Here is a 26,361-nt window from a genome sequence, read left to right on the forward strand (position 1 = left end):
AGGAGCCTACTGATGTTTAAGAAAATTGACCCTTCTTTAAGATTTCCTATAATCGTGCCTCAGTTGCCTTTTATGCTCTCCTTGTTATGATAAAATGACAATGACAAGGCAATTTTACAGAAGCTTTTGTTTGCAGATAGTCTACCCACTGTCCACCCTCCCACACAGGATCAATAGCTGGCTTCCTTTTACATACAAACAACTGTGAGTACTGTGTAAGATAACATTAAATGTAATTTACAAAAGGCATACAGATAACTGTAGGCTGTACTTAGGCACAGCAGTGCCAACGTCAGCATGCTAACATACTCACATTTACAATGCTAACATGTTGATGTTAAGCAGGTGTAATGTTTACAATGTTAACCAGCTAACATACCAACTTAGTTTAGTATGTTAACATTTTCTAATTTGCAGTAAACACAAAGTACAGCTGAGGCTGATGGGAATGTCATTAAGTATTGGACAAATTCAAATTTTGACCTGATGATGGAGTTATATGGAAAGTTAAGGGATGACCAAAGTTGTTACATCCTGATAGGGTCATGTCTATACCAAATTTCATAGCAATCCATCCAATAGTTGAGACATTTCACTCAAAGCCACAAATGTAAACCTCATGGTGGTGCTAGAGGTCAGGGGATCACCAAAGTCATTAGGATTCATCCTCTGGGAACCATAAATGACTACTAAATATCATAGCAATCCATCTAATAGCTGTTGAGATATTTCAGTCCGGACCAAAGTGGTGGACCAACCAACAGACTGACACTGGCATCCCTAGAGCCATCATTTAAAATAATTTATATTAGCAGTACTAGAACAGAGCGGGCAATTTTTGGTTTAGAGGTGAATGCAGAGTTTTAGTCAATGTTCATAATAAAAATAATGGATATCCAATACCTGATTGAACAGTGAGAAGTGACTTTCATCTTGCATTCAAGCTGTCATCAGTAGCTTACTGTTTGAGCAGGTGTGGGCCAGATAGACAGGCATATTGTGTCAGATTTAAAACAAAGCATGGCATGACTGACTTATTCAATTTGAAGCCATTCTGCTGAACAGTGTATATTTAAAGACATGGTTGGGTTTGAAAAACAAGCAGAGAAGAGAGCATGAACCTGGGTTGTGACTGGTCATGGTCAAATGTAAAATTAAATGGAATAAAACCACATCTTTCAATTCACTGCATGAACTTAACCCACAACTGCAGATTCAGTCAATGTCATTTAAATGCAGCCAAAAGACAACAGTGAACAATTGTTTGTGTTTGAAAGTTTCATTTGATATCTGAGCACTCTGGTCGGTTTGAGAAGAATGCTCACAAAGCCCAAAGGGCTGCATGGTCCTTGACGGCAATGCGAGAGTTTGCCGTCAAGTTTGTTTTTCAGTGGGAGAGATGAACTTTTGTGGCCTTGACATGCTCTGGGTCTATTTTGTCCTTTTCAAATAAAAAGCTGAGGCATTAGATTACTCTTCAGCAGTGTCAGAGAGCATGGCTGAAATCTGCAAAAAGTAGCATTGTTTGAAGGAAGCAAAACAGCATTGGCTGTAAAAAACTGTTACTGATGAGAAAGAAAGACGGAACGAAGGGAAGTGAGAAAAAGAAAAACAAAAAAGGACAAAAGAAAGAACACAAACTACACAAAGGAAAAAGTTGAATCTTAGAAGGCGTAAATGGTCTTTTAGTTAGCAATGGGCTATTATAGTATTATCATATATTTTCGTTCTCTCTTATTTGCCTGAAGGCACAAAAGGCAAAACCACATAAGGATGTTTTGTAGTCATAATGCAATGTCGTCCTGATTCTTATGGAGCTCCACTTGCATAAGAATAAGGTTATTTCGGTAACTTGTGAAAGACATTATGGAACACGCTTCCTCATAACAGCGAATCAAATTATGTGTTGAAAATGTACACTGACAAATGGAACCAGAAGAGGTGAAGCCTTAGAAGCTGTTTACATAATGTGCCTTTTATGCAACTGATGCATTGGTGGAGACTGGAATGAATCAGCTTCCCTGACTCACTTCATTACACTGAGCTACACTCTGCCCCTAAGGTCAGGGAAGCCAGCTGTTTAAGCTGTAATGAAACACAAAACTCACCCCGTGCTCTCCTACTGCAGAGCCTGGTGTTGCTCTCAACATGCAAAAACAAAGGATTAAAGAAACATGATAGATTATAATAATAATTGTCCAGATAAGTGTAATATAGATGATGAGGTTTTGGACAATTCTTTGTACGTAGTGCTACAGTGTGATGCCTGGGGCTGCATGTGAGTAAGTGCTCTTTCTTTTCATCTGCTTTTATAGACTAACGCACCATCAGCAAATTGATGACACAGCAGCCCAGCAAGCTACAGCCTTATCACACCACTGGATCTAGATATCCATCACACAAAGTTCACTCCTACTTTACATGTTCCATAAAGATGGCCTCCGTATAGCAATCATGCTTTTAATGAATTTATGAATGAAATGTCCTTTTTTCAACATGTTCATTCTGGTATGATTTTTAATATCAGATTAAAAAATAACAGCATGAGATGATCTTTCCAATCTCTGAAATAATCAAAAACTCCCATCTTTCTGTTATATTATACATTACACTAGATGGAGATCCACAGACTGAATGCTCTGAACAGCACAGTGCCTTGTGATAGTCACAGTCAATCAGCAAATCTGATTAAGGCTGAGGGGGAAAAGGACATTCCTTGGCAGTACTGATAACATTCTACAGTCCAAAATATTACTATAACTGCTATTTAATGGTTAAATAAGGTCTCACTGTCTGACTCTCAGTGCATCAGCTAATGAGTCATATGTTTTATTCTCATGTTGTATATATAGGCTAATATGATAACAGCATCACAATACGTGATAAACCATCTCAATGCATCTTGCAGCCATGTTACTGTAATGTTAAAAATAAAACATTAAAACACAACCATCTCTGCAGTGTAGTGATATATTACAGGTACTTTAACAACCAGGTTTCTGCTCTGGTTGATAACTCAGGTTAACAGCTAAATTTCCTATATAGACTTACTGCTTTTTGCTATCGGAATAAAAATAAAAAGACTCCCATGCCACGAAATGTTATCAAACTTGAGAGGGGAGCTTGAGGTTTGTGACAAGCATGGATTTTGATAATGTTACTGTGCTTTCAGTAGTGATGGTGCTACAAAGCAGCTTACTTTATCATTTGTTGATTTACTTTTGGTCTTTCAATTGTTTGTATGAAACTTAAGCTGAAACAATTAGTTGATTAGTTGACAGAAATTAATGGAAAATAATAAAAGTTTTTCTTTAAGCAAAAATTATTTCACTAGTTCCACATTCTCAAATGGGTTTTTTCTGGTTTCCTTAGTCTTTCATGATTGTAAACTTTATATACTTTATATCTTTATCTTTTGGACTGTTGTTCAGACAAAACAAGCACTTTAAATATATCAAATTGGGCTTTGGGAAATTTTGAGGGACATTTTTTCCATTCTTTTCTGATATTTTATGATGAAACAATTAATAGAGAAAATAATCCTCATATGAAAATAATCATTAGTTGCAGCTATCTGTGTCAACTCCACAAGATGAAGAACATAATTACAATCTAGGCATTTCTGGCAAACCTAAACAAAAATTTTGGTACAACAACCATTGGATATGGCTCAAGAATGTGACAAATATGATGAAAGGTACTTCTCCTACTGATGGGGATGTCACAGTGTACTTCCTGCCCTTTTCATGCTAAACATAGACCTCTTCATAGGTGAAGAGAGGAGACAGGAAGGCTTTGACAAGATCACACTGAGAACCTGATCTGAGGTCCTGCGCTGTGAGTAAATTTACATAATCTCTTTTCCGCTGTTTGATTATCACTGATCTGACAGCACGTGTTGGAAGCAATGAGATGTTCAAAATTGTGCTTACGTTTAGCAATGATGGTGATGGGAGGAGTAGGAAAAAAGACAATACACCCTGTAATTATGAATGGAATAGCCTGGCATTATGGAGATTAATGTTAAAAAAAAGAAAAGCAAATTATTAAGGAGAAAAGGTAGGTATTTTACTTAGATCTATATATCTTGGAGAAACTGTATATGGCCATACATTCAGTACATTTCATTTTTTAAATCCACAAATGGATGGCAAAACTAACTAAAAATAATGACAAACCACCTGATAATCCATTCTGAATGTTTTTGTTCACCTTATGTAAAGCCTTTTACTTGTTCTACAACATTTAGAGAAATTAATAAATGGACTTGAAAAATCACTCTGTGGTCAAACTTTTCTGCCAACAAACACATGCTGAATCATTTTCAAAATCTGAATTTGAATCAACTTTTATCAAGCAGCATGTTAGCCCTCTGACTGAATAAATTAAGTGTAATGGACCAAATGTTGTCTAATCAAACTTTACTAACTTTGTATTGCACATTTCACAGAGAGTGCTTTGCATAAGAATAAGACAGTAAGAGTGCTTCCATCCACCTGTTTTTATGCACAAATTGAAAATGTGCATAAAAACAGGTGGATCGAAACGCCAGAAATTCCAAAAAGCAAAATGCGACATAGTGCAATGGAAACAGACATGGCGAATGACGTACATGAAGCATGTGACTTAAACGTCTGTGTGGAGTGATGAGGAAACATTAACATTCCTCAAATTAATACACGAAACAAACATAAATGCTATTTTTCCATCCTGTTTTCCACTGAGGTTTGACAGGCACTCTTAATTATGTCATCTCGTTGTGTCATCGTCCTCTGCAGTGATTTTATGGCACCTGACTGGAGTATTATTGCCACTAACTGTTGCGCTCAACTTCTAATATTCACATAACAGTAGTGAATGGAAACGTGCATTAATTAGCATTTTCTTATGCTGATTTTCTGTAAATTTCGTTAAAATTTTTGCCACATTTGGATGGAAACCTGGCTACCAATGCTTAAAACCAAATATGTGATAGTGAAAGAATAATGTTAGACTTAGCAGCTTCACCAAGTTTGGATGTAATTCTGGAACAATCAGCAGATGCCAGGCATATTTTGTCCAAAACCATTTAGTGATTTACAAACAACTAGCAGTATTCAAGGGCCAAGGCAAGTTTTTTTTATAGCACCTTTAAAGGCAATTCAAAGTGATTTACATAATACATAAGACTTAAAAAAGGAAATGGTGCTTAAGACATTTAAAGCACAAATCAAAAAGACGTAAACACATTTTTCGATTAAATAAAATAGGAGGTATTTCAGGATTTAATCACAAGGTGGATAACAGTGTGGAAGATTTTGTCGAAGGCAGAGAACAGATTTGTTTTTAAAGGTTTTAAATGTAGTCAGAGTCTATGTGCAGTATAATAATGAAAAGCTGCTTCTTTGTGTTTAGTTTAAACTTTGTGGACAGTTAGCAGAACACTACCAGATGACCAGCAAAAGGCTAAGAGATGTTAAGTATTTTTTGTACTAAACTACTGAGATATTTCTAGGCAATTAGCAGTATTTTAAACTCTACTCTATGACAAACTAGAAGCTAGTGCAGAAACCTAAGAATTGGTGTGCTGTGATGAATAAGCTGTAGCTGTCAGAGAGTATTTCTTAGAGAACCCTATGAAGAAACAATTACAGTGGCCTGACCTATTAGGGTTAAAGACAGTACCTTTTAAAAATCTTTTAAAAGGTCATAAATTTCCTAATTCTTACTATTTTAAATCTGACCTTGTTATTATCTTGATTTGGCATTTAAACTATCTGTATGCATTATATGGAGGATGGCTTCCTTAACTTAGACATGACAGCCTCACTTAATGTAAGAAAATTCAGTTTGTGTCAGAAGGTACTTTTATAACTAGTAGCCTTTTAACCCTGTTACTGAACAAATCCATGTTCAGGACAAAAAATTATACCTAATCTCCATACCAATGGTAGAGTAGTCTTTTTTATTTCTTTTGATTAGACCACTCCTCGGGACTATGTGAGTGAGCACACACTGTACTGTGATGAGATGTCAGTCAAGTACTGACTGACTCTCCTCTTAACTTTGCTGCACGTTAGGTGCATTTCAATCAAAAATTTGCTAATTTTAAACTATTTTGTTTAGGAAAAAGTTAGGAAATGTTTATATTTTTAAAGTATATAAAAAGAAAAGTTTATTTTTTTTTTTTAAACTCAGGTACTGTATTGGCACTAGCACTTAACAATTTCACACAAAACCAACCTCCAGTTCAGGAAAGTACTACAACTCAACTCAAGTTTGAGAAAGTAAACACTGACTACATTTATCATAGGTAACGTGTTAAATTACTCATTACCACACACACACACAAACGTTTGTTTCACTATCCCCGTGGGGGACAGTCATTGACATAATGCTTTCCCTAGCCTCTGACCCTAAACGTTAACCACCACAATTAAATGTCTAACCTTAACCTAACTGTACCCTGTACCCTAAAACCAAGTCTTAATCCTCAAAAAGCAGTCTATACCCATGGGGACCTCAATGTTTGTCCCCACGGTGACACAAATCCCCATGAGTTAGTGTGCATTCAAGTTAAAGTCCCCACCGGGATATAAGAACATGAAACACACACACACAAATACATAATCTGAGTAACTGTTGCAGCCGTTTCTCCCTATTCACACGTCTCAAGTTCAAAATCATCATTCACTATCTCTTTAAATAGTGTGCCAACACAGATTTGCAGACAGTAGTTCTCTCTAGGCAGTGGGTCACTGTAGTACTGCTTCAAGGCAGGCACCACGGGTATTTTGACTGTTCTGTGATGAGGATCCTAATTAGCAGCTACATTCCTTAATTAAACAGTTAAACAGTGTAACACAAGCGCAAATGTCAATGGGGCAGACTTTGTAGCACCTAATTTAGCAGACTTAAAGGGCTATTTTGTTAGAACTAGTATTCCCATCCATTATTTCTCACCAACAGTGCCTTGTTAAACTGAGCCTTCATGCGTTAGACATAGGTTCCCTCTCACAGGACTTGCAATTTAAGGCTATAGTGCATTGTGCTGGGGTGGGATATTATACATAAAGAGTTCCTGATAGGATATGATTCAATGAATGTAACTGTATTGAGCCAGGGGAAAACTGCTTGAAAAGTCCTTAAAATGCAGATAGATGATAGAAAGCAAGACAGACAGTACAAAAGCTAGCACACAAGTCAGACAGACAGCTGGCTAGTTAGACAAAGAGAGCAAGGTAGTCAGACAGACACAGACAGACAGACAGACAAAGACAGAGAGCAAGGTAGCAAGTTAGCAAGAAAGCTAGTGAGACAGACAGAGAGCAAGTTAGTTAGACAGCTAGTCAGATAGCAAGACAGCTTATCAGACAGACAGCAAGCTAGCTAGTCAGATGCTGAGAGTGCACTTTCTACAAAGAGTGCCAATGTCAGAAACAAATCCAAGGACAGATCTCTGTAAAGATAGCATGTCACATACATTCCATAAAAGTCCAAACTGTGGGATTGAAACTGGGGGTAGTGGGTGGCTGTATTCCCTTGAGGGCTTCCTTTACTATACACTACATCAACTGTAGCTTCCACTGTACTGAAAAAAATAAAACAGATTTACACTCCCTTTTAGATTGCACTCTTCCAAGTAGTTAAAAGATTAGCCAGCAGTGGCAAAGTAGCATCTGAGGAATGCCAATGCAGCAATATATTCTCTTCATCTTTCTGCCCTTGTACTGCCTTGCCAATCACCCCTCGATCCACAGTCCTTTGCCTTTTGCTAAATGTGGGTCAGGAAAGGTCTGGTCCACAGGGGTGTCGTGGTGAGAATAATGAAACAGAAATAGAGAACATCTGAGAATATAAAACGTACTGTTGGGACACACCCTCATTCTCTGGTGCCACAAATTAGCCAATTAGGCACAGATCTCGTCTCATCATAAGGATGCTAATAATGGTGAATGCGGCAATGCGATCTTGTTTTTCCCAACAATTTCTACTGAACTTTGATTTATTTTTTTAGCAGTGTGTACAGTATGTGTGTGTTTGTGTGTGTGTCTGTGTGGGGGAGTGGTGATGTTCTTTCATCTTAGTTCCAACTCAGCTTTACTTCAGCGGCAGTCATGACATTGGAGATGGTTTTGGAGCATTTACATTTAAATTAAAGAGCTGAGAACATCTTACATACAAATGTCTTGCGTACAAATGTCATGTTTATAAGATGCATTTAGCCATCAACTGCTCCCATTTGTCACAACTCACCATAGTCGCTCTCATAGAAGATGATGAACTTCTGCCAGTGTAGTTCTGAGACAAGGGTGAGCAGGACATCATTAATTCGAACAGGTGGACGGGCAGCCAATGTGTAGCTCTCTCCGTCTGGGCTGGGGTTGAGCTGGCAGGCAGTGCGGGGTGCACCATCCCCATTTCTCTGGATGAAGAGGTGGGGAATGTGCATTGCATCTGTCAGAGACTGCAGGGCACTTGCGGCTGCACAGCCCGTGGATGTGACCAGAGCAAGGATCCCCTGGTTCATCAACTCACAAGCTGGAAAGAGGGAAGAAAAAATAGAGGGAAAGTGGATGAAGCGAAAGGAATAAAGAAGAAAGAATGCAAGGTCGAGAGGTGGAGATAAGCATTTGAAGAAGTAAGGACGAAGGACACAGAAGCATATAAAAGGGATAGAGGAGGAAGAAAGAAATACGAACAAGTATATTTATGGCAATATGGCAAAAATGGGGTCAGAAAAAGAGACGAGGAGAAGGAATGAGATAAAACATTGTTAGATATGCTTTCCAAGTCAATTCAAACTAATCAATTCCAACAAGATTTTAATTTCAAAAAATAATTTTTTCAGCTTTTAAGAGTGCTATACATTACTCAAAAAAGTGTGCACAACTGGGCTTAAGAATGTCTAGCCTACTTAGGATTACATCTGAGCCTCTGCAGTTGAGAACAGATCACAGAAAGTAGGGGGTTGATGCTGAAGTTGTATTATAATGTGTAGATGAAAGATTCAGTAGATTCAGTGGGGGGCATCCTCTAATCCTTGTCCCCAGACAAAAATGAGACCGCTGATTAAAGTAAAAATTCTTGCTAAAGGTAACAGTCACTTGAAGACAGCAGATGAATCAGAGAGCAAAGGGAGTGTGGAGTGTGAGTGGGAGGAATCTGTCACAAATAAAAATAAGGAATATTTTGGCTGGATGCAGAAGGTTAGATGCAAAATGATTCCTCCTATGAGTCTAAACTGAATATTGTCCTACACACCCTTCACTCTCTCTCTTTCATGTACAAATGGTGAAAATTTGTAAACCAGATTAAGACTGCAGACACATGCTTGTAATGTCTGTGATGGGTCTTAACATCCATACATTTTTATTTACACATGTAATTTGGGCAAAATCTGCTTTAGATCTAGATTTAGAGGGCAGGTCAGCATGTCTGCTGGGACAAACTGCCAAATATCTTTTAAAGATGAAAATTATCAATATGTCTTCTATGTAAGTGGTGGTATAAATATTTAATGACAGTGGGTAGACTTGCGGTTGCAGTGATCTGACATATTAGGCATTCAATATGTGCTCTTGAAATGATCTGACGGTTGATCAATGACTTAAAAAGATGATTCATTCAACCAAAATTGGCAATATGTTTAGTGCATACTAAAGATAGCTGAGATTTCTTTACTTTCCCTGTAAAGAAGTATTATACAACACAATTTTACTTGCATTTCATGCCTTTATCTTTAATACAGTATATACAGTACATATGTGTAGTGTAAAGGAAAAATTAAAATACAGGCTCTTTTTACTTTTACTTTTTACTACAGTTGGTTTTCAAGTGCTCTTTAAAAATTCATCTGCAGAAATCCTAATTTCACATTCTCAGGTTTAGGCTAAAACTAACTGCATCAAATAAGGCAATTTTCACAAGATACAAGATTTATTCTAAACCAATATTACTTTCACAGTTGAAACAGCTTATATTATTCTCATGTTCCTTAGAGGAAAAATACACATTCATAATTGTTGCCCCTATACTCTTGACCCACCGTTTTTGTGGAGTATACAAACCATAAAGCAAAACGTATTTGTATCCTCTCTTAGGTTACAAGACACAAAACACAGAAATAGGAAATTAGCAGGAAAGATAAAGTGATGTGAATCCAAATGCATCCAAAAGCAGTTTAAATGAAGAATATTGAATTTGCATTTCATTTTAAGCTCTATCTCTGTTATGAGCTGCATAATCATCTACTCCCGGGATTGTCTAATTTTGCATGTGACGAAGGATAGGCTATGGCAAATGCTGCCTTTAAAATTCAAGTCACTATTTCTCACACAGCAGGGCTCTTATAATTTCAGCATAAACAGCTGAGCATATTGTACAAAATAGCAATTAAATGTCCTCTCACTGCATTTCATAAAACCACCTAATTATATAGTCTACTTCAATGTCTGCAAAATTTAGCACAAAGCAACAATACTGCAGAACAAGACCATATTATATCATACCAACCCTTGATACTGAGCATTTTAAGAAGCACAAGGACGGCACAAAATGAACAAATCATAAACATTTACAGGTATTGATACCATTAAGTTAAATCCACCATGATACCAGAGGAGGTGTGAAGGAGGAGGTGAATAAAAAGGAGAATGGTTTTGGAAAAAAGGCGAGAGGTCTGAGAAGGTGGGGTGTGGAGGGGGAGAAAAGGAAGGATGATAAGAGGAGGTGTTGAATAGAGTCATACTGGGAAAGGGTTGTGATGTGTGTGAATGTATGGCAGAGGGGGAGGACTATTAATGTGACAAATGATGATTTCATCTGCTGACTGCAAGCACAGGACTACATTAAGGCTGTGTAAATCATGAGTACAGGGGCATCTAAATAACATATGGAGGAGGAGCAGGGAAAACAGGAATGTCAGGCAGCCGAGGGAGAGGGAAATGCACTGTAGTTCTAGTTGAAGTAGAACAAGGAAGAGGATGCAGAACGAGACGGGACGAGGAAAAAAGTACAAGAGAAATGGAGGGATTATTTGCAGCTTTTTGCATGAATGCTCAGGAGAGTGCAAGAAAGACAGCGCTCTTCTCTGGAGCAGGAAGTGTGTTACTGTTTGTGTGTGTGGGAGCGAGGCAGAAAGAGACTTACAAGGGCACCAACATGTGCAACAGGGCACTTGGCAAATATTCCTTAGTGCAACATGAAATGCTAATACTCTGCTCAGTAGGAAGTCATGTGATCGACAGCAGTACAAATCTAGAGCATGCTTTAACACTGATATGTCTAAATGTGTCAGTTGGTAACAAACTGTGTACTGTACTACGCACTGAAAACAGAGGCAGTGCTTTTTCAGAGAGTTTCTGGTTCCCTGATAAGTTTTCTCAGATGCACCGTACTCACTATAAACTTTACAGAGAGAGGTGTTATTTCTGCACGGATTCCAGTTTAAAGATGCTGCATGTAACAATTTTAAACATACAGTGGTGTGAAAAAGTGTTTGCCCCCTTCCTGATTTTTTATTTTTTCATTCAGAGCCATTCAGAGGTGGACTTGCTGGTGTGTTTTGGATCATTGTCCTGCTGCAGAACCCAAGTTCGCTTCAGCTTGAGGTCACGAACAGATGGCGGAGTTTTTGGTAGACAGCAGAATTCATGGTTCCATTCATCACAGAAATCTTGCAGGTTCTGAAGCAGCAAAACAGCCGCAGACCATCACACTACCACCACTATATATTACTGTTGGTATGATGTTCTTTTTCTGAAATGTGGTGTTACTTTTACGCCAGATGTAATGGGACACACACCTTCCAAAAAGTTTAACTTTTGTCTCGTCAGTCCACAGAGTATTTTCCCAAAAGTCTTGCAGATCATCAAGATGTTTTCTGGCAAAAATGAGATGAGCCTTAATGTTCTTTTTGCTCAGCAGTGGTTTTCGTCTTGGAACTCTGCCATGCAGGCCATTTTTACCCAGTCTCTTTCTTATGGTGGAGTCATGAACAAGACCTCATGACCTTAACTGAGGCAAGTGAGGCCTGCAGTTCTTTGGATGATGTTGTGAGGTCTCTGAATGGCTGAAGAACAACAAAATGAAGACTTTGGAGTGGCCTAGTCAAAGTCCTGACCTGAATCCTATTGAGATGCTGTGGCATGACTTTAAAAAGGCAGTTCATGCTCGAAAACCCTCCAATGTGGCTGAATTACAACAATTCTGCAAAGATGAGTGGGCCAAAATTCCTCGACAGCGCTGTAAAAGACTCATTGCAAGTTATCGTAAATGCTTGATTGCAGTTGTTGCTGCTAAGGGTGGCCCAACCAGTTATTAGGTTTAGGGGGCAATCACTATTTCACACAGGGTTTGGATTTTGTTTTCACTTAATAATAACAACCTTTTTAATATAAATATAAAAACTGCATTTTGTGTTTACTAGTGTTATCTTTGACTAATATTTAAATTTGTTTGATGATCTGAAACATTTGTGACAAACATGCAAAAAAAATAAGAAATCAGGAAGGGGGCAAACACTTTTTCACACCACTGTAAATATATTAGATCTGAAGCAATTATTAGAGCAACAATTTTGTTAAATCGATTAATTGTAAAATGGCAAACATTCTCTTGTTTAAGCTTCTCAAATGTGAAGATTTGCCGCTTTTCTGTGTTTAATATTTAAAATGTAATCTTTTGGGGTTTTAGACTGTTGGGTAGGCAAAACAAGACATTTCAAGACATCACCTTGGGCTCTCACAACTTGTAATGGGCATTTAATTTTTTTTTTGACATTTCATAAACTAAACACACTGATAAATCGAAGATATAATCTAATCTAATAATAACAGATTAAATGATAATGAATGTAACTCCTAGTTTCAGCCCTAAAATATATCAGGACCAAATTAATTGTGATATCTTGGCATATTTACCGTAATCAAGAAACTGTGGTCAAAATGATTGTCTTTATTTTATTGTCTTTATTTTGTGCCTGTAGTACTGTTAAACCTAGTGTTAGCAAAATTACCTTAGTTTTTGTGCTAAAAGAAGGGGTCCAAAAAGAAAGTTTTTTCTTTTTATGACCCGTAGAGTAGAGACCTGTGGGTCTGCAGCCATTTTGGCTTCATAATGGACACCCCGGGCCCATTATACAGCAGACAGCCCACTGACAGGAGGCAGGAGTGCTCCACAGTCATTGGCAAGGATGATAATGGTGGAATAATGACTCTTAAATGTTCCCGCCTGAAATGGATAGAGGCCATCACTCATTTCCTGCTAGCGATCTGACATTAAATGTCAGCATATAACAGCAGTCTTATACATGCACCTTAAATGAATAGCTTCCTTTGCCAGGATAACGCATATGAAGCATCCTAAAACCATTGATATATTAAAATTCTATTTATTTGGACTAATGGTAAATGCATAGACTGTGTGTATGAATTGAAATGGATGGATGGATTTTAAAAGAGTCAACAAATCAGTAATCAAGTCAGCAAATTCAGAGACCAAAGCAGGGAAGAGGCTGGGAGATTGTAAGTGATTCTTTCATGTTCCTACACTCATAATTGAAACTGTTATAAAGGACATCTGCCACACGGATTAGGGCTGATCAACAAAAGCACAGCATTTTTCTGCAGAAGTCCTCGCCTCATCAGACCAGTTCAGTTATGCACGGATGGTCTAGGGAGTGGGAAAATTATCAAGAGAACAGGCTGAAAAAATTACAACTTTGTTCCACCCAATCTGTTTGCCCATGAAAACATGATGTCATCAGTGTACTCTACCTTACCAATGTAATATGAAGGGATGAAACAAACCACCACACCACTGCTGTAGTGAATATTGCATAAATTGGGTCTAAATCTCAGTGATTTCACAGTCTAAATAAGACCGTCTCATTTAGTTTGCTTTGACTCAGAGCACAATCCTGGAATACAAAGGAGAGCGTCTCCACTGAGATAAATGCTGTGATGTTGTCAACAACACTACCCTGCAATGACAATGGTGTAACTCCAACCCGTTGTCATTCCCAGGGGCATCACGCCCCTTGGCACTGTATACAGACGCACATGGTACCCTTTAGCGTCTGTAGGAGACGCCTTCAGAAACTACTTTAGCGTCTGTAGGAGATGCCTTCAGAAACTGAACTTGGTTAGGTAGTAGGAATTCACATGATGTAAGGGACTTAAGTCATGTGACATGACTTGTAATGTAAGTTAAAACTTTAAATAACAACGTTAACTTTTGGTTTCACATGGGGCTCAAACCCCAGTCTCCTGGGTGAAAGTGCTGTGTTGTTTCAGCCACTCCACCCAAGGCAGACTCTCTCACTTCTTATACTATGTCACCCGACGACCTTAAGTCTTTCTGGCAGCCCTGTGCATCTCATACAAACACTAAAAAGGTACCTTGTGCGTCTGTATACAACGCAGAGGCGTGTGACAAAATGTTGGTATTTGACACCCTGGAAAAACGGGCTGGTAATTGATCTAATTGAGACAGCTTGTAATACATGATTCAGAATGAAATATTGTCTGTTTTGTATCATCAGAGGACATTTGCAAAGGCTTTGACTGTATTATATTCCTCCTTGGTATTTTTAGGATGAGCACCTACTTATTCCCTCTAAATATGAAATCATGAGATAAGGAAGATGTGATTCCGGAATACTAATGAGTTTAGGTTTGGAGGAAAATCAATCACTGATTGTCATCTACATCAATACCTCTGTGTACTTCTGTGAATCAATGCTGGATCATGTTCCTCCTCTTTTAAAAACAAATTATATTACAAAAGTGCTGAGCTTGAGATACTCAACCACTAAATTGTTCATTGATGGTTTTTAAGCATTCAGTAGGGGCAACTGGCACAAAATGCAGTTTTTTTTAATTTTATGTTTTAGCTGGTGGAAGATTCATAAGAGCTTTAAATGATCCATATCACACTCAGTTAAGAGGAAACTGGGTGTTATGTCATTTCCTCATTATGAATGGGCCCTTCCACTCTGCTTTTGGCAGCTTCCCACAACATAGTAGCTCTTCACCACACAGAAGGGAGAAATGAAAGAGATCAGTATTATATGGCAGCTGGGCCACAGCTTAGTTCAACATTTAAGTGTACAGCAACATTGCACCTCCAGTAAGAATGAATCGTCTCTCCATCACTCTCTCGTTCTCGGTCTGGCTCTCGTCTTTTGGGAGGATAAACATCGATGGCCCTTTCCCCATGCCTGCACTCCTGCTGTCAGACTAAGATAAGGGCTCATATCCCCATCAATACTATTGATGCTAAGACTGCCCATGTCATCTGAACTGTGAAGGAGTGTTTCACTGCTGTAAATTTTACCCTCTAGACAAATGACAGGTAGAATGGCAGAAATAGACTTAGTACAGTAGATACTGTTTATATACAGGGAGTGGATACAATAACAAAAGGACCTGTTCAGTACAGCACAAACTAATGCAATAGCTGTGCAATAAACATTACCTTTGTGAAGCTGGAACGTTCAAATTCTCTTTTGTCCACAGGGGTGGACAGGAACACTTCAGAATACAATGCAATTCAATATAACACCACCACAACCTACAGCCTCTGAAATAAGTTGGATTGGTACCGTTCTGACTCTGACAAAACTTTTACCTTATAATCTTCACAAAGATTGTACTTATTGTAGGTATTTTGTATTGAAATTACATTACATAGGCATCCTGGTTGCCTAAGAGTTTAAGATGCTGACCATGTATTTGCAATGTCCCTGGTTTGAGTCCAGCTGCGGACATTTGTTGCATGGCATCTCACTCCTGTCATTTCCTGTCAAATCTCTACTGTTGTCTGTCTAATAAAGGAAAGAAATCACTAAGAAATACTTTGATGGAAAAAAGAGAAATGACATTACAGTACATTGTTCATGTTATTGTGTACAACCCTATATGGTAGAAGCCAAAGCCCCCAAAAAAGGTACGGATGGATAAATAGGTGAATGAATGACTGTTACATACAGAATGGATTGATTCAACACAATCCATTTTTAACAATTAATTATCAACATTTCTATTCACCAATAAAATCAAATCAACTTTTCTCCTAGAGCAAGAACTCAAAAGTCAATGGCTCTTGACTTTTACAGCAAAGCCACTTATTGTTGACTTAAGCACTTTGTGAATTTCTAATGGCCGAAATGGCTCCACCAACTTGTGAATTATTCACTGTGATGTGGCAGTGTTGCAGTACAAATGTGAGACATAGCTTGTGTCTTTGTAGGTGTTTTAAGATGTTATTCTTATAAGGCACATGATCTTAACTTTGTGACTACACAAGAATCTTCAACTTCACAACCAATTTTCCACTTTTCTCACATAGTGTACTGTAATTATGCAAATTCTCACTGCATGTGTATAAAAAACCCATTACAGACATTAAGATAAGGAAAACAATGAAGAAATGCCTTTCAGGATACCTGGTAATTTTGACAAACTGTGCCACTGTTTGTGCATCAATCACCACCCCATTAGCATCAGTCAGTCCAGTGGTTATTCTGTTCACAAAGTAAATTTTTTATAATCGTTATCTGACCTGCACCATGCACAGAATGGCCATAGCAGCTCACAGAGGAACTGGATGCTGCTTTGCTCTGTGTGAAATCTAATGAAGAAATGTATACAATAGTCCTACTGTATACAGTGAAAGCTTTGTAGCTTGCAAAGACAGAGACAGTGTGGTCTTCATCACTCTTTTTGTCTAAGGCTTTGTGTTACGGCTGCTGCTTTGTGTTCTTTGCTCCAGAAGCTGCAATCAATCAAAAAATATAATATATTGAGTATATTGAACATCAAAATGGTTTGTGGATTGACAATGAGACCCAGTTTGTTCTGCAGTGCTTTCATGTCTCCTCACCCTGGTCCCTAAGTTAAATATACTTCTGAGAGTGCGTTCTTATTATTTCTGACACTGGGGCTGACAGAAGAAGATAGCTGCTTTGCCCTGTGAAATTTATGCTCTTGGATATTTTCCGACTGCTGGTACCCGAGGGATGCGGCAGAAAAAGGCCTGCAGTCTAAATCTCTGCAGCCTGGGAGAAGAGCTTGACCTAATGCAGAAGGATCCACTCTGTATATATTCGGTAAACAAGGTAAAGAAACAAAACAAAAACAGAACAGAATTGTTACACTGGGGAGACACACCCAAGTGCGGAATCACTGACTGCTATTCCGACACTGAAACTGATGCCACCAGACAAATGATATAAACAACAACACCAAAATGTGATACAACTAGCTGCCATGTCTTGTGGCATCAGTTTCAACTGTTGAACAATTGGTAGTGACTTAACCCTTTTCCCTGAAGCGCTGAGCTTTTGGTGTGTTTCACAAAGCAGACGTGTGGTGAGACTCAGCCTGTAACATAAAAGATTATGATTTTACTTCTATTATATACTGATCTCTCTGTTAGAACAAATGGCATTCTGATATTGCATTTATATTGAGCCATGTTTTCATTATTTAAATGAATCCCCACCACTCTGTGTTTCCTTGTTATCTCTCCACTCCCTCTTTCCTTTTTAGAGTGCTTTCGACTCTCTGTCACTTGTTCTCTCATCAACTTAGCACAACCACTGTTCTTTCCAGGGCTAATATGGTCAGTCTAAGGTGTATAACATAGTCCTTTGCATACACAATGATGTGTGTGTGTTTGTTTATCCTTTTTCTTTGCTAGTACGAGGCTGATTAGCCTTCTTACAATTAACATGCTGCAGTGCCTATTGGGACAAGGTACTCCATTGGCAGCACTGTGCTGAATGTTGAAACAGGTGAATAGGGAGCCTAGTTTTTATATGGCAAACACGTGTTTGGGTTTTTATGATGATTGATTTGGATGGTGTTATCGAGAAAGATTGGCTAGCATTGTCAGAGGATAATCATGACTCATTCACCATTGGGACAGGGACAGGCTGGGTGTTTTTTTGTCTGCTGGAATTAGGAAACATCTCACGCTCTCTCTTGGTAATGTGCCATTTGCTCTGATATCATCTCTTTCTTCTGTCTTTCTCTGTCTCTCTTTGTCTGTAGTTTTCTAGTCTCTTTCTCCTTATCTACATATCTCACTTTTTTCTCATCTGATCCCTCTGTGTTTGCCTCTCACTTGTCCTCTTCATCTCACCCTGCATGTTCCTTATCACAACCTGCCCTTGTCTTTCTCAGCCCATCTGCATCTCAAGCAATACCTCAAACATGCAAGATAAATAATTAATTACTATAAGTTCATTCAGGGATGCTCTCTTCCTTTGGGCAGTTGTAGAATATGAACACACACCCAGTTGGAGGATTAAATAACATGGTTTTAATCATCTTTTATAAAAAGGTATTGTACCTTCCACAAGCAGCTTTTTTAAAAAGTTAATTATTCAACAACAGTGGTCAAATCATCTGGCAGCTCATAAGAAGACTAATGGCACCAAGTCAACAAATCAATGGATCAAGTCAATGGTTGCTTTGAGCAATATTATGCCTTTTTTATGAAAATCAGAGCCACATTGTAATGTAGAATGTAGAACTGAATTCCATCCTATCCTGCCTAGCTCCTTATTATTCCATTTCCGTGACAGGGCTAACATGTGGTTTATGTGATAATAGTGTAAAGAGGTAGCTGAGGGCTCAGGAGTATAAACTCTTTAAGTGCCTGAGTGATTTATAGTTCTCCCCCAACATTTCACAGATACATGTTTTTAAATTCTTTTGGCAACCCTGAGTTCACTTTACAAGTCGACTCCATCTGCCTGCAGCAGCTAATGTTTCAGTAGCAATAGTGCATCATTAGCAGCTGCTAGATGTGGTTTTGCACATCTGTGGGAAGAAGTGAATCTTTTTTTTATATAGTTTTCACTTATTTGTTTCTTTTTAAGTCTACAATTATTATTATTATTATCCTACTTATCTGTATTTATTTTAATAGCATATTTCTTCTGTTTATGTATATGTTTTTATTTTACACTCGCTTTGGCAATGTTAACATCTGTTTCCCATGCCAATAAAGTCTACTGACTTGAAGTGAATTGAATATTGTCCTGGGTCGTAAAGAGGAGTAGTACCACTACTGGTTGTTGGTTCAAAGTGGGTAGAAGGCTATTACACTGTGGAGATAGCTTGTACTGTAGAAACTGCCATGCAGTTGTTTGTTATTATATTTTGCCAGCAGTATGCACTGTTACTATAGCAACCAAAGGGCCATGTTTGGCGAGTTTTGTCTACATTTTGCAAAAGAAAAGTTAGATATTTTGGAGGAGGAGGACATTTTCTGTTGGACCTTTGTTGAGAAGAAGAAACTATATAGCATAACACATCATGTTGAACTAAACAACAAAAAACCATACAGTACTACAAACAAACACCACCAATATAAAACAGCAGAGAGGAACATACTTGCATTTTAGGCAAGTAAGGAAAACAATAAAGAATTGCATTTACTTCAGGATACCTGGTAATTTTGCCAAACTGTGCCACTGTCTGTGCATCACTCACCACCCCATTGGCATCAGTCCAGTGGTTATTCTATTCACAAAGTTAATTTTTCTGTGAATAATCCCACATCACACCAAAGCTGTGGGACACATATTGTATGATTGCAACCTTACAAAAAACAGAATGTGACACTCAAGACAATGTTTGCATTATTTATGTTTGTATATTTATGTTCTGCTGACATGTTGGATGAATTTTTTTTTAATTTTAGGCTTTAAATTTAAGCTTAGTCATTTCAATATAGAGGAATAGTCTTAGCTACTTAGAAAGCACCAGCACTATCCTCAACTGCAGTGACAATCATTATTTCAATGGCTTGTGTGAGGCTAGCGTTGAGTAATCCACTGCATGAGGACTGTAGCCTCTGCAGTATGTCGGCCATAATACTACAAACACTGACCAGCTCTACTGAGGCTCATGTTGGCACACAAGACCACAGCCACCTGTTCTCACAGCTTGAACAAAGCTGGACATGTGTTCATGCAAATTGCAGATAGGTGTTCACCTACTTCACAGAGTAACTCGTCCAAATCCACCACTACCATTAACTGAGAGCTGACTCATACTAAGGAATAGCATTCTTCTTACGCATTAAATCAGCTTGATGGTTAAGCTTAATATGTTGCTGATTCATTCTATGGAGTTGAGAAATACATCAATGCAATGGCAAGCCGTTAAAAGACACAGAACCTGTGTAACGTAGCTTTTGGTACTGGCACTGGAGAGGAAGGAACTACCTTGTCAGCCCCCCCATTGCTAGAAATGCATATAACCACATTACTGTGAGGTGCATTAGATAAAGTATGCACATGCGACATATAGATGTGCTCTGCTATTTAAGCCCTGCAAAGGATGGAGACAGAGAATATGAATTTTGAACACAGATTTTTAATATTAAAATTACTTGTGTTTGAAAAGTAATTTTTCAGCCCTACTGCCAGTCTGTACAATCGAGTTGCTTTGGTTCTCAACAACCCAACAAATATAAAACACTGTATAACGTATAATATATTACATACTTTACATGTCATGCTGTCTGCTTTTAACATGCACAGGCTATGATGCCAGCTGTTATCACATGTGGAGTTTTCTTGGAAACAAACAAAATGTTATGTTTACAGTCAGTGTTACTCACCAAAATGCAATGTGTGTATTCAAAGTCTTACAAATATGTTGAGTGCATTTCCTTTCTAATAAAAAAACTGCAAAGCCGAAGTATTTTAAATCCAGCATTGTTTACATCCATGTTTATCAGCTTGCAGTCGTCTTCTTCCCTGTCTTTGTTGGCACATTGCTACATATCTTGGCGTGTTACCGCCACCTGTTGATCAGTGGAATAGTGTGACACCCTTGGTAGGACGGGGTATTGCGTCACCCGCGTGCATGTGCAGCTCCATAGAGCTACTAGAGGTCCAAGGAGAACCTTCAGTAGTCAGTCTTTACAATATGAATCTGCTAAGTTGATCTTTATCTTTTTTTTTTCTTAGTGAGTGCTGTAAACTTGACAGGCAGTCACCACATTTTAAAAGGGATAAACATTAATTAAATTGCAATTAACACTAGTAAGGTACTTTTCCTCCACACCATTACCCTCATCTGAACAAACAGCAGTGAGGCAGATGGATTTATTTATAGATTTATTTAACCATTCTAAGTAATGTTTTTCTCTTATGGGGGTCTGCTTATATAAGTTATTTGGAATGATTTAAGTAAATTGTCCATTGACTAATTTATTAAGGCAGTAGAAGTTTCTCTCTCCTTCGCTCTGGAAGGAATGGTAATCTGAATTAATTTCCTGTTGTCAGTTGTGTTTTTAATTCAGATCACCATTCAATCTTTCAGGTTTCAACAAGCTTTTGTTTTTATCTGAAATTCACATGCACTAGTTGTACAAAAAACAATTATTTAAATGAGATCAACAGCCAGCTATTTATCCATCATTTGCTAGTCTGACAATCACAAGATTCTATATAAAACATGAAAATATTTATAAATCATAAATATATGTGGTTTTGTAACAATAAAGCACAAGTAAATGATGTTGTTCTGTAACATGATATGAAAACAGTTAAAATAATAAATTGCAGATTTGCTTCTCAGTTTGTGATAAACATTTTAGGCTTTTGGTGGTAAAAGGCTGTTGTGCTTTTACTCTCATCTTTCACACATTACCCTGTCCTAAATAATGAGCCTGTGCTTTTAAGACCCACATCAAGAGATAAAGCAACAACTGAACACAAAATTGACTGATTAAAAATGTATCATTCAGAACAATTCTCCGTAACATAAAGGTGATGGTTCTTTCTTTTGAAGAAGGAGAACTGACTTTTCCCTAGCGATCTGCTCCCTTCTTAATGTTAACACTGTCCTGTTCAAAAACAAATTAGCTCATTATCCTTGGAAGGCTGGGCACATAGGAGCAGCATGCGTGACGAGCCAAGCCTTTGGATGTGCCAAGCTGAAAATGTCAAAATACTACCTTGGGAGTGCACATTAAACTCAGGCAGTAATGGCTGTCACGAGACAGATCCCCATTATCAAGTCCATTAAGGCACCACACTCCTTACGAAAAAAAAAATACAAACACCCAACAAGTAGCAGGATTTTAAAGTTCTTGCCAAGGTGAAACATTATGCATCGTGCTGCCAACAACACACATTCTTAAGTTCATTAAATAGCTACTGGAGGAGATGTGTCAAAATATACTTTTTATGTGTGCAAGGATGTCCAAGAATTGCCACGTGATATGTCATTTTATTTGCTTGAAAACATGTGTTATCACTGTAATTCAGAGTGCACTGGTATTATGGCACCTCTTTCAATCTGTCTATCCTGCACTCATACATAACATCATCATCCACGGTGCAAAATATCACTAAAAGTCATTTAACCCCTAGTATTTTTTTTCAAAGATATATTCTTACTGGGCTACCGGGCTTGTGGGCTATACCTAATCTACAAAACAAACTTCAAACAAATTAGATAAACCTGTGAACTGTGAACCTGTGTTTTTTATTTTATCTGGCAAATGATATTTTAAATAAATGTCAATGAATTGTCAGTTACACATTATTTTTTTGTCGTCATTTCACTAAAACATTTAGTGCCATGAGGAAATTGGCATGTGTGTGACAGGCACCAAAACTACCTAAACTCAGCAAGAAATGTTACCTTCAGATATAGCCCAAGCAACCGCTGGTGTAATTCCAGGAGTTCTTATCATCTCAAATCCTAAATAGCAAACCCCTAATCATTTCTTGAATTTCCTAATCATCAGTCCTTCTCTTTGTTCTGCACTCTAGTTTTTGTTAATTTCCTCTTTTGGGATATGAGTAGTGATCAGAGATACAACAAAATGCCGAAGAGAGTTTTGTCATGCATGAAATGAAAGCGCTTTGCCCCTCCTGTAGGGGCTGACACTGACGTATTCTCTAAAGGTAAAAGCCTGCATACACTCCAGTCACTTATTACATTTTACAACTCTGGGTTAAATGGGCTTCCAAAACATACAGTAGATCCTCTATATTTGTCCTCAAATTTACATGGGTGTGCATACTGGCAGTTTATAACATGTGGGTGCTCCTTGGCAACCACTTGACAACCGTTTCCCTGGTAACAGAAATACTCAAGATGTTAGCCATATTTGTATGCTTGTAGTTCTGTGTGTTTGCCTGCATGTGCACAGTTGTTGGGGATATTAGCAAAGCAGTACATTAACTTTGTTGGGAGGAAGCACTGTAACATAGCAACAATACTGCAGCACTGAGATGTACATGTCTGTACTAATTTTAAATAATGTCATGGGCTGGACAAGTGAATTATGGGAATTGCTGTTCGAAGTTGCACTTCTTTCATTATGAGAATAGTCAATCTAATTAATGACAAACCATGAGCATTAAGACTTGACAGCATATTTGAATACACCACAGTGATAGACACACTGTACAACATGGATGCGGATGGGATTTTTGTGACAGGATGATGTTTTTGCAGCAAACATGACATTATTATTTTAATGCTGAGCCCTGCAGTACACAGATAGATGCCACAACCTCAGATATTTATTCTGTCCCAACTTTGAATACATACTTATTCATGCTGTCAGTCATTGAATTCCCTACACTCTTGAATGGACTGCACTTATATACTGCATTCAGGCGTTCACTTTCATTGACATCTGATCATCGCAATGGCTAAAACATACAAATGTACGTATGTATGAAAGCATCTGCATTTGTTGTGTCTCTTCACGCGTTAATTCAAGATTTTCCTTTGATTTGTCACCTGTCTGTATGTATGCACCATATAATTTCCTGCTACGGTTTTCATATTCACTGCACTTTGCGCATAAGGGAAAACATAATTTGACACCTAGTCATAGTCCATATCTCAATGTTATAATTTATCATCATGATTCTTTGAACAGAGAAGAATGTACAGCACATGTTATATCCCCATTCTGGAGCTTTTTACAATGGGACCATTCTTGTGCTGGAACAGTAGATCAACAGGTCTGATAATATAAGACTAATATTACTTTTATACAGAACTCCACTCATACTGTTGTCACAATGGGAAAGTTGACAAAACCACATAGTAAGTATTAACACTGAGTTAAAAAGTGAGAGTCGTTGATTCTGTATATTAAGTGAATATTAACAATTTAACTAGTATTAGCACTGGATATAATTTAATAACGCCACATTGCATACAGTTTTTGTTTTCTTTATTATACATTCTATCAGTGTGCTTTTGCCCTGTTTGTCTTAGCCTCTGTTTAATCATGTTATGTGCTGCCACAACAAAATAATCTCCAAGGGTATCAATAAAGTTTCATCTAATCCGAGATTAACCTTAATGTACTGCGTGTCTCTCCAGGTGCTGCTTGAAGGGACACAGTGCCATATATTTTTCAGTGTGCCAATTCAACAGGTGGCATGGAAGACACATAGACCAGGCCATCTGCTTGTAGAAACTGAGGTAAATGTAAGCAGACAGAGAATCGAGTGGAAATATGATCTACTTTATGTATTCCCTAAGTAAGCTGTCATCCCCCATAATGTATGAAGGGAGCTGGCAAAAGTAGGTCTATTACCATGTTGATAACATCAATTTGAAGTGTCAGTACGGGGTGAGCTAATACCCGGTCCTGCAAGGCTGCTCTCTCGTCTCCTCAGCCACAGGGTTCTGCTTTGATTAAAATCACAAACCAGCCATTCCTTCCATACACCTTTTGCCCCACTACCTCCTATAGCGATTAGATTCAATACTGCCCAGGGTGTTTTCACTTTTGCCATGCAAGACAGAGGGTGTTGTGTCTACTGGCAGAAATGTCCCAAATGGTGTTTCTGGTGTATTTTACCCTATTAGACAGTCTGCCTGGTTTAAGGTCAGGACCCAACTGTAGCTCTGATGCTCTGAAAAGTGAAGTTTGACTGGGTATTTACAATCATCTGTAAACGATGCCTCTCTGAGCTCCTAAAAAACTCTTTAGAAGTTTTTTGATCATCTCACACTTTGATGCCCTCCAGTGGTAATATAAAAACCACTAGGGCAGACAGCAATGCACGCTAATAGCCCCCAAGACATTTTCAAAATATTATCATGTGTGAGGAGAATGTAACATAATGTGGTTTACAAGAGCAGTTTAACTGCTAAATGTATTATAGAGAAATACATTTCCTAGCAGTGGATTGAGGGTACTAGCGATAGCAAAACCAGGGAAGAGTGTTGTTAGTTTTTAACTGGATTTTATAATCTCACGTTAGGTGACCATTGAGAGAGACCACTACTGAACATCCTTCAAAGTTCCAATGCCATTCATAGTATCAAACAACTTATTGATTGTTTTTCTTCGATGACTGACAGATTCAATGTTTTTTTTAACACTTTTCTCAACATACATCACATAGTTTGGTAAAGTGACATCCTTGGTCCCGTTGTAAATCTTGTATTTCAGTGATCAAAATTTAGATGTATTTAAATTGTGCACCCTCTATAATTTGGCCTTTATTTTAAGATGTGTGAAATCTTCATATGTCACTCGGAGTAATAGTAAAATGTCCAGTGTCATCTAGCCACTGAATTGGGTTTAATACTGTAGATGTGACTGGAGACTTTTTAAGTCCTTGATTTTGGATTTGCCAACAACCTCAGAAATCCATGTTCAACTTGGTGGGGCACTCCAATGACCAAGTGACAATGTGGATGGTTGGGAGGCCCGTGAGGTGGAGACAACATGAATCCCCATGACCATTAAATTTGACCATGAAATCTTCTTGCTTATGGGAAAAGAACGTCTATAAAAACCAGACCCTCTAATTGAGACGTACGTTTATTTGTCAAAACGTGTAGCCACACCTGGCCAGTAACAGGGACTCTGCGTTTAATTGGGGCTCGGCTTTTAATTGAAGGTACTATCTGTCACAAGAACTTGCAACATTGTAAAAGGTTCTCTTTCAAAAACATTTTTCTTTAATTCATTTAGAAACCTGGGCTCTTTCTAAATGAATTAAAGAAATACATTTTTGAAAGGCATTCTACAGTGTTGCAAGTCCTTGTGAAACAAAACTAGTGGGGTTGACAGTGACCATGGTACACAATGATACCAGGCAACGAATAAATTGTGGAGAAAATGGTGGAAAAGTACTTAATTTGATGTTTAAGTTAACTGTCCAGCATTAGCATTAAGGTGAACTGATTAAATTATAAATCTGTCTGATTGAAACTCCAACTAAACTGATTTCCATTGTAAAAGCGATATGTAATAGGGACAACACTTGCACAGGTAACAATGTTGTACTGCTAAATTTCCATAACTAATACTGTATGTACCAATTGTGTTTATAATTATCAGCTTGCTCCTCCCATACTG

General features: G+C 38.0%; 1 protein-coding gene across 8 annotated transcripts in view; it reads right to left on the reverse strand.

Annotated features, from left to right (window-relative positions):
• The window catches only part of grid1a (glutamate receptor, ionotropic, delta 1a), a 226,702-nt gene that overhangs the window by 75,902 nt on the left and 124,439 nt on the right, over positions 1-26,361 (reverse strand). For 7 of the 8 annotated variants that reach the window (XM_044214808.1, XM_044214807.1, XM_044214809.1 and 4 more), the window contains one exon: positions 8,236-8,520. The exons of the other annotated variant lie outside the window; for it this stretch is intronic. In XM_044214808.1, the coding sequence (XP_044070743.1) occupies positions 8,236-8,520 (285 nt within the window). The remainder of the gene's footprint in view (positions 1-8,235; positions 8,521-26,361) is intronic. 8 annotated transcript variants of the gene reach the window in all.

The sequence above is a fragment of the Siniperca chuatsi genome, linkage group LG11 (assembly GCF_020085105.1).
Source record: "Siniperca chuatsi isolate FFG_IHB_CAS linkage group LG11, ASM2008510v1, whole genome shotgun sequence".
Classification (NCBI taxonomy): domain Eukaryota; kingdom Metazoa; phylum Chordata; class Actinopteri; order Centrarchiformes; family Sinipercidae; genus Siniperca; species Siniperca chuatsi.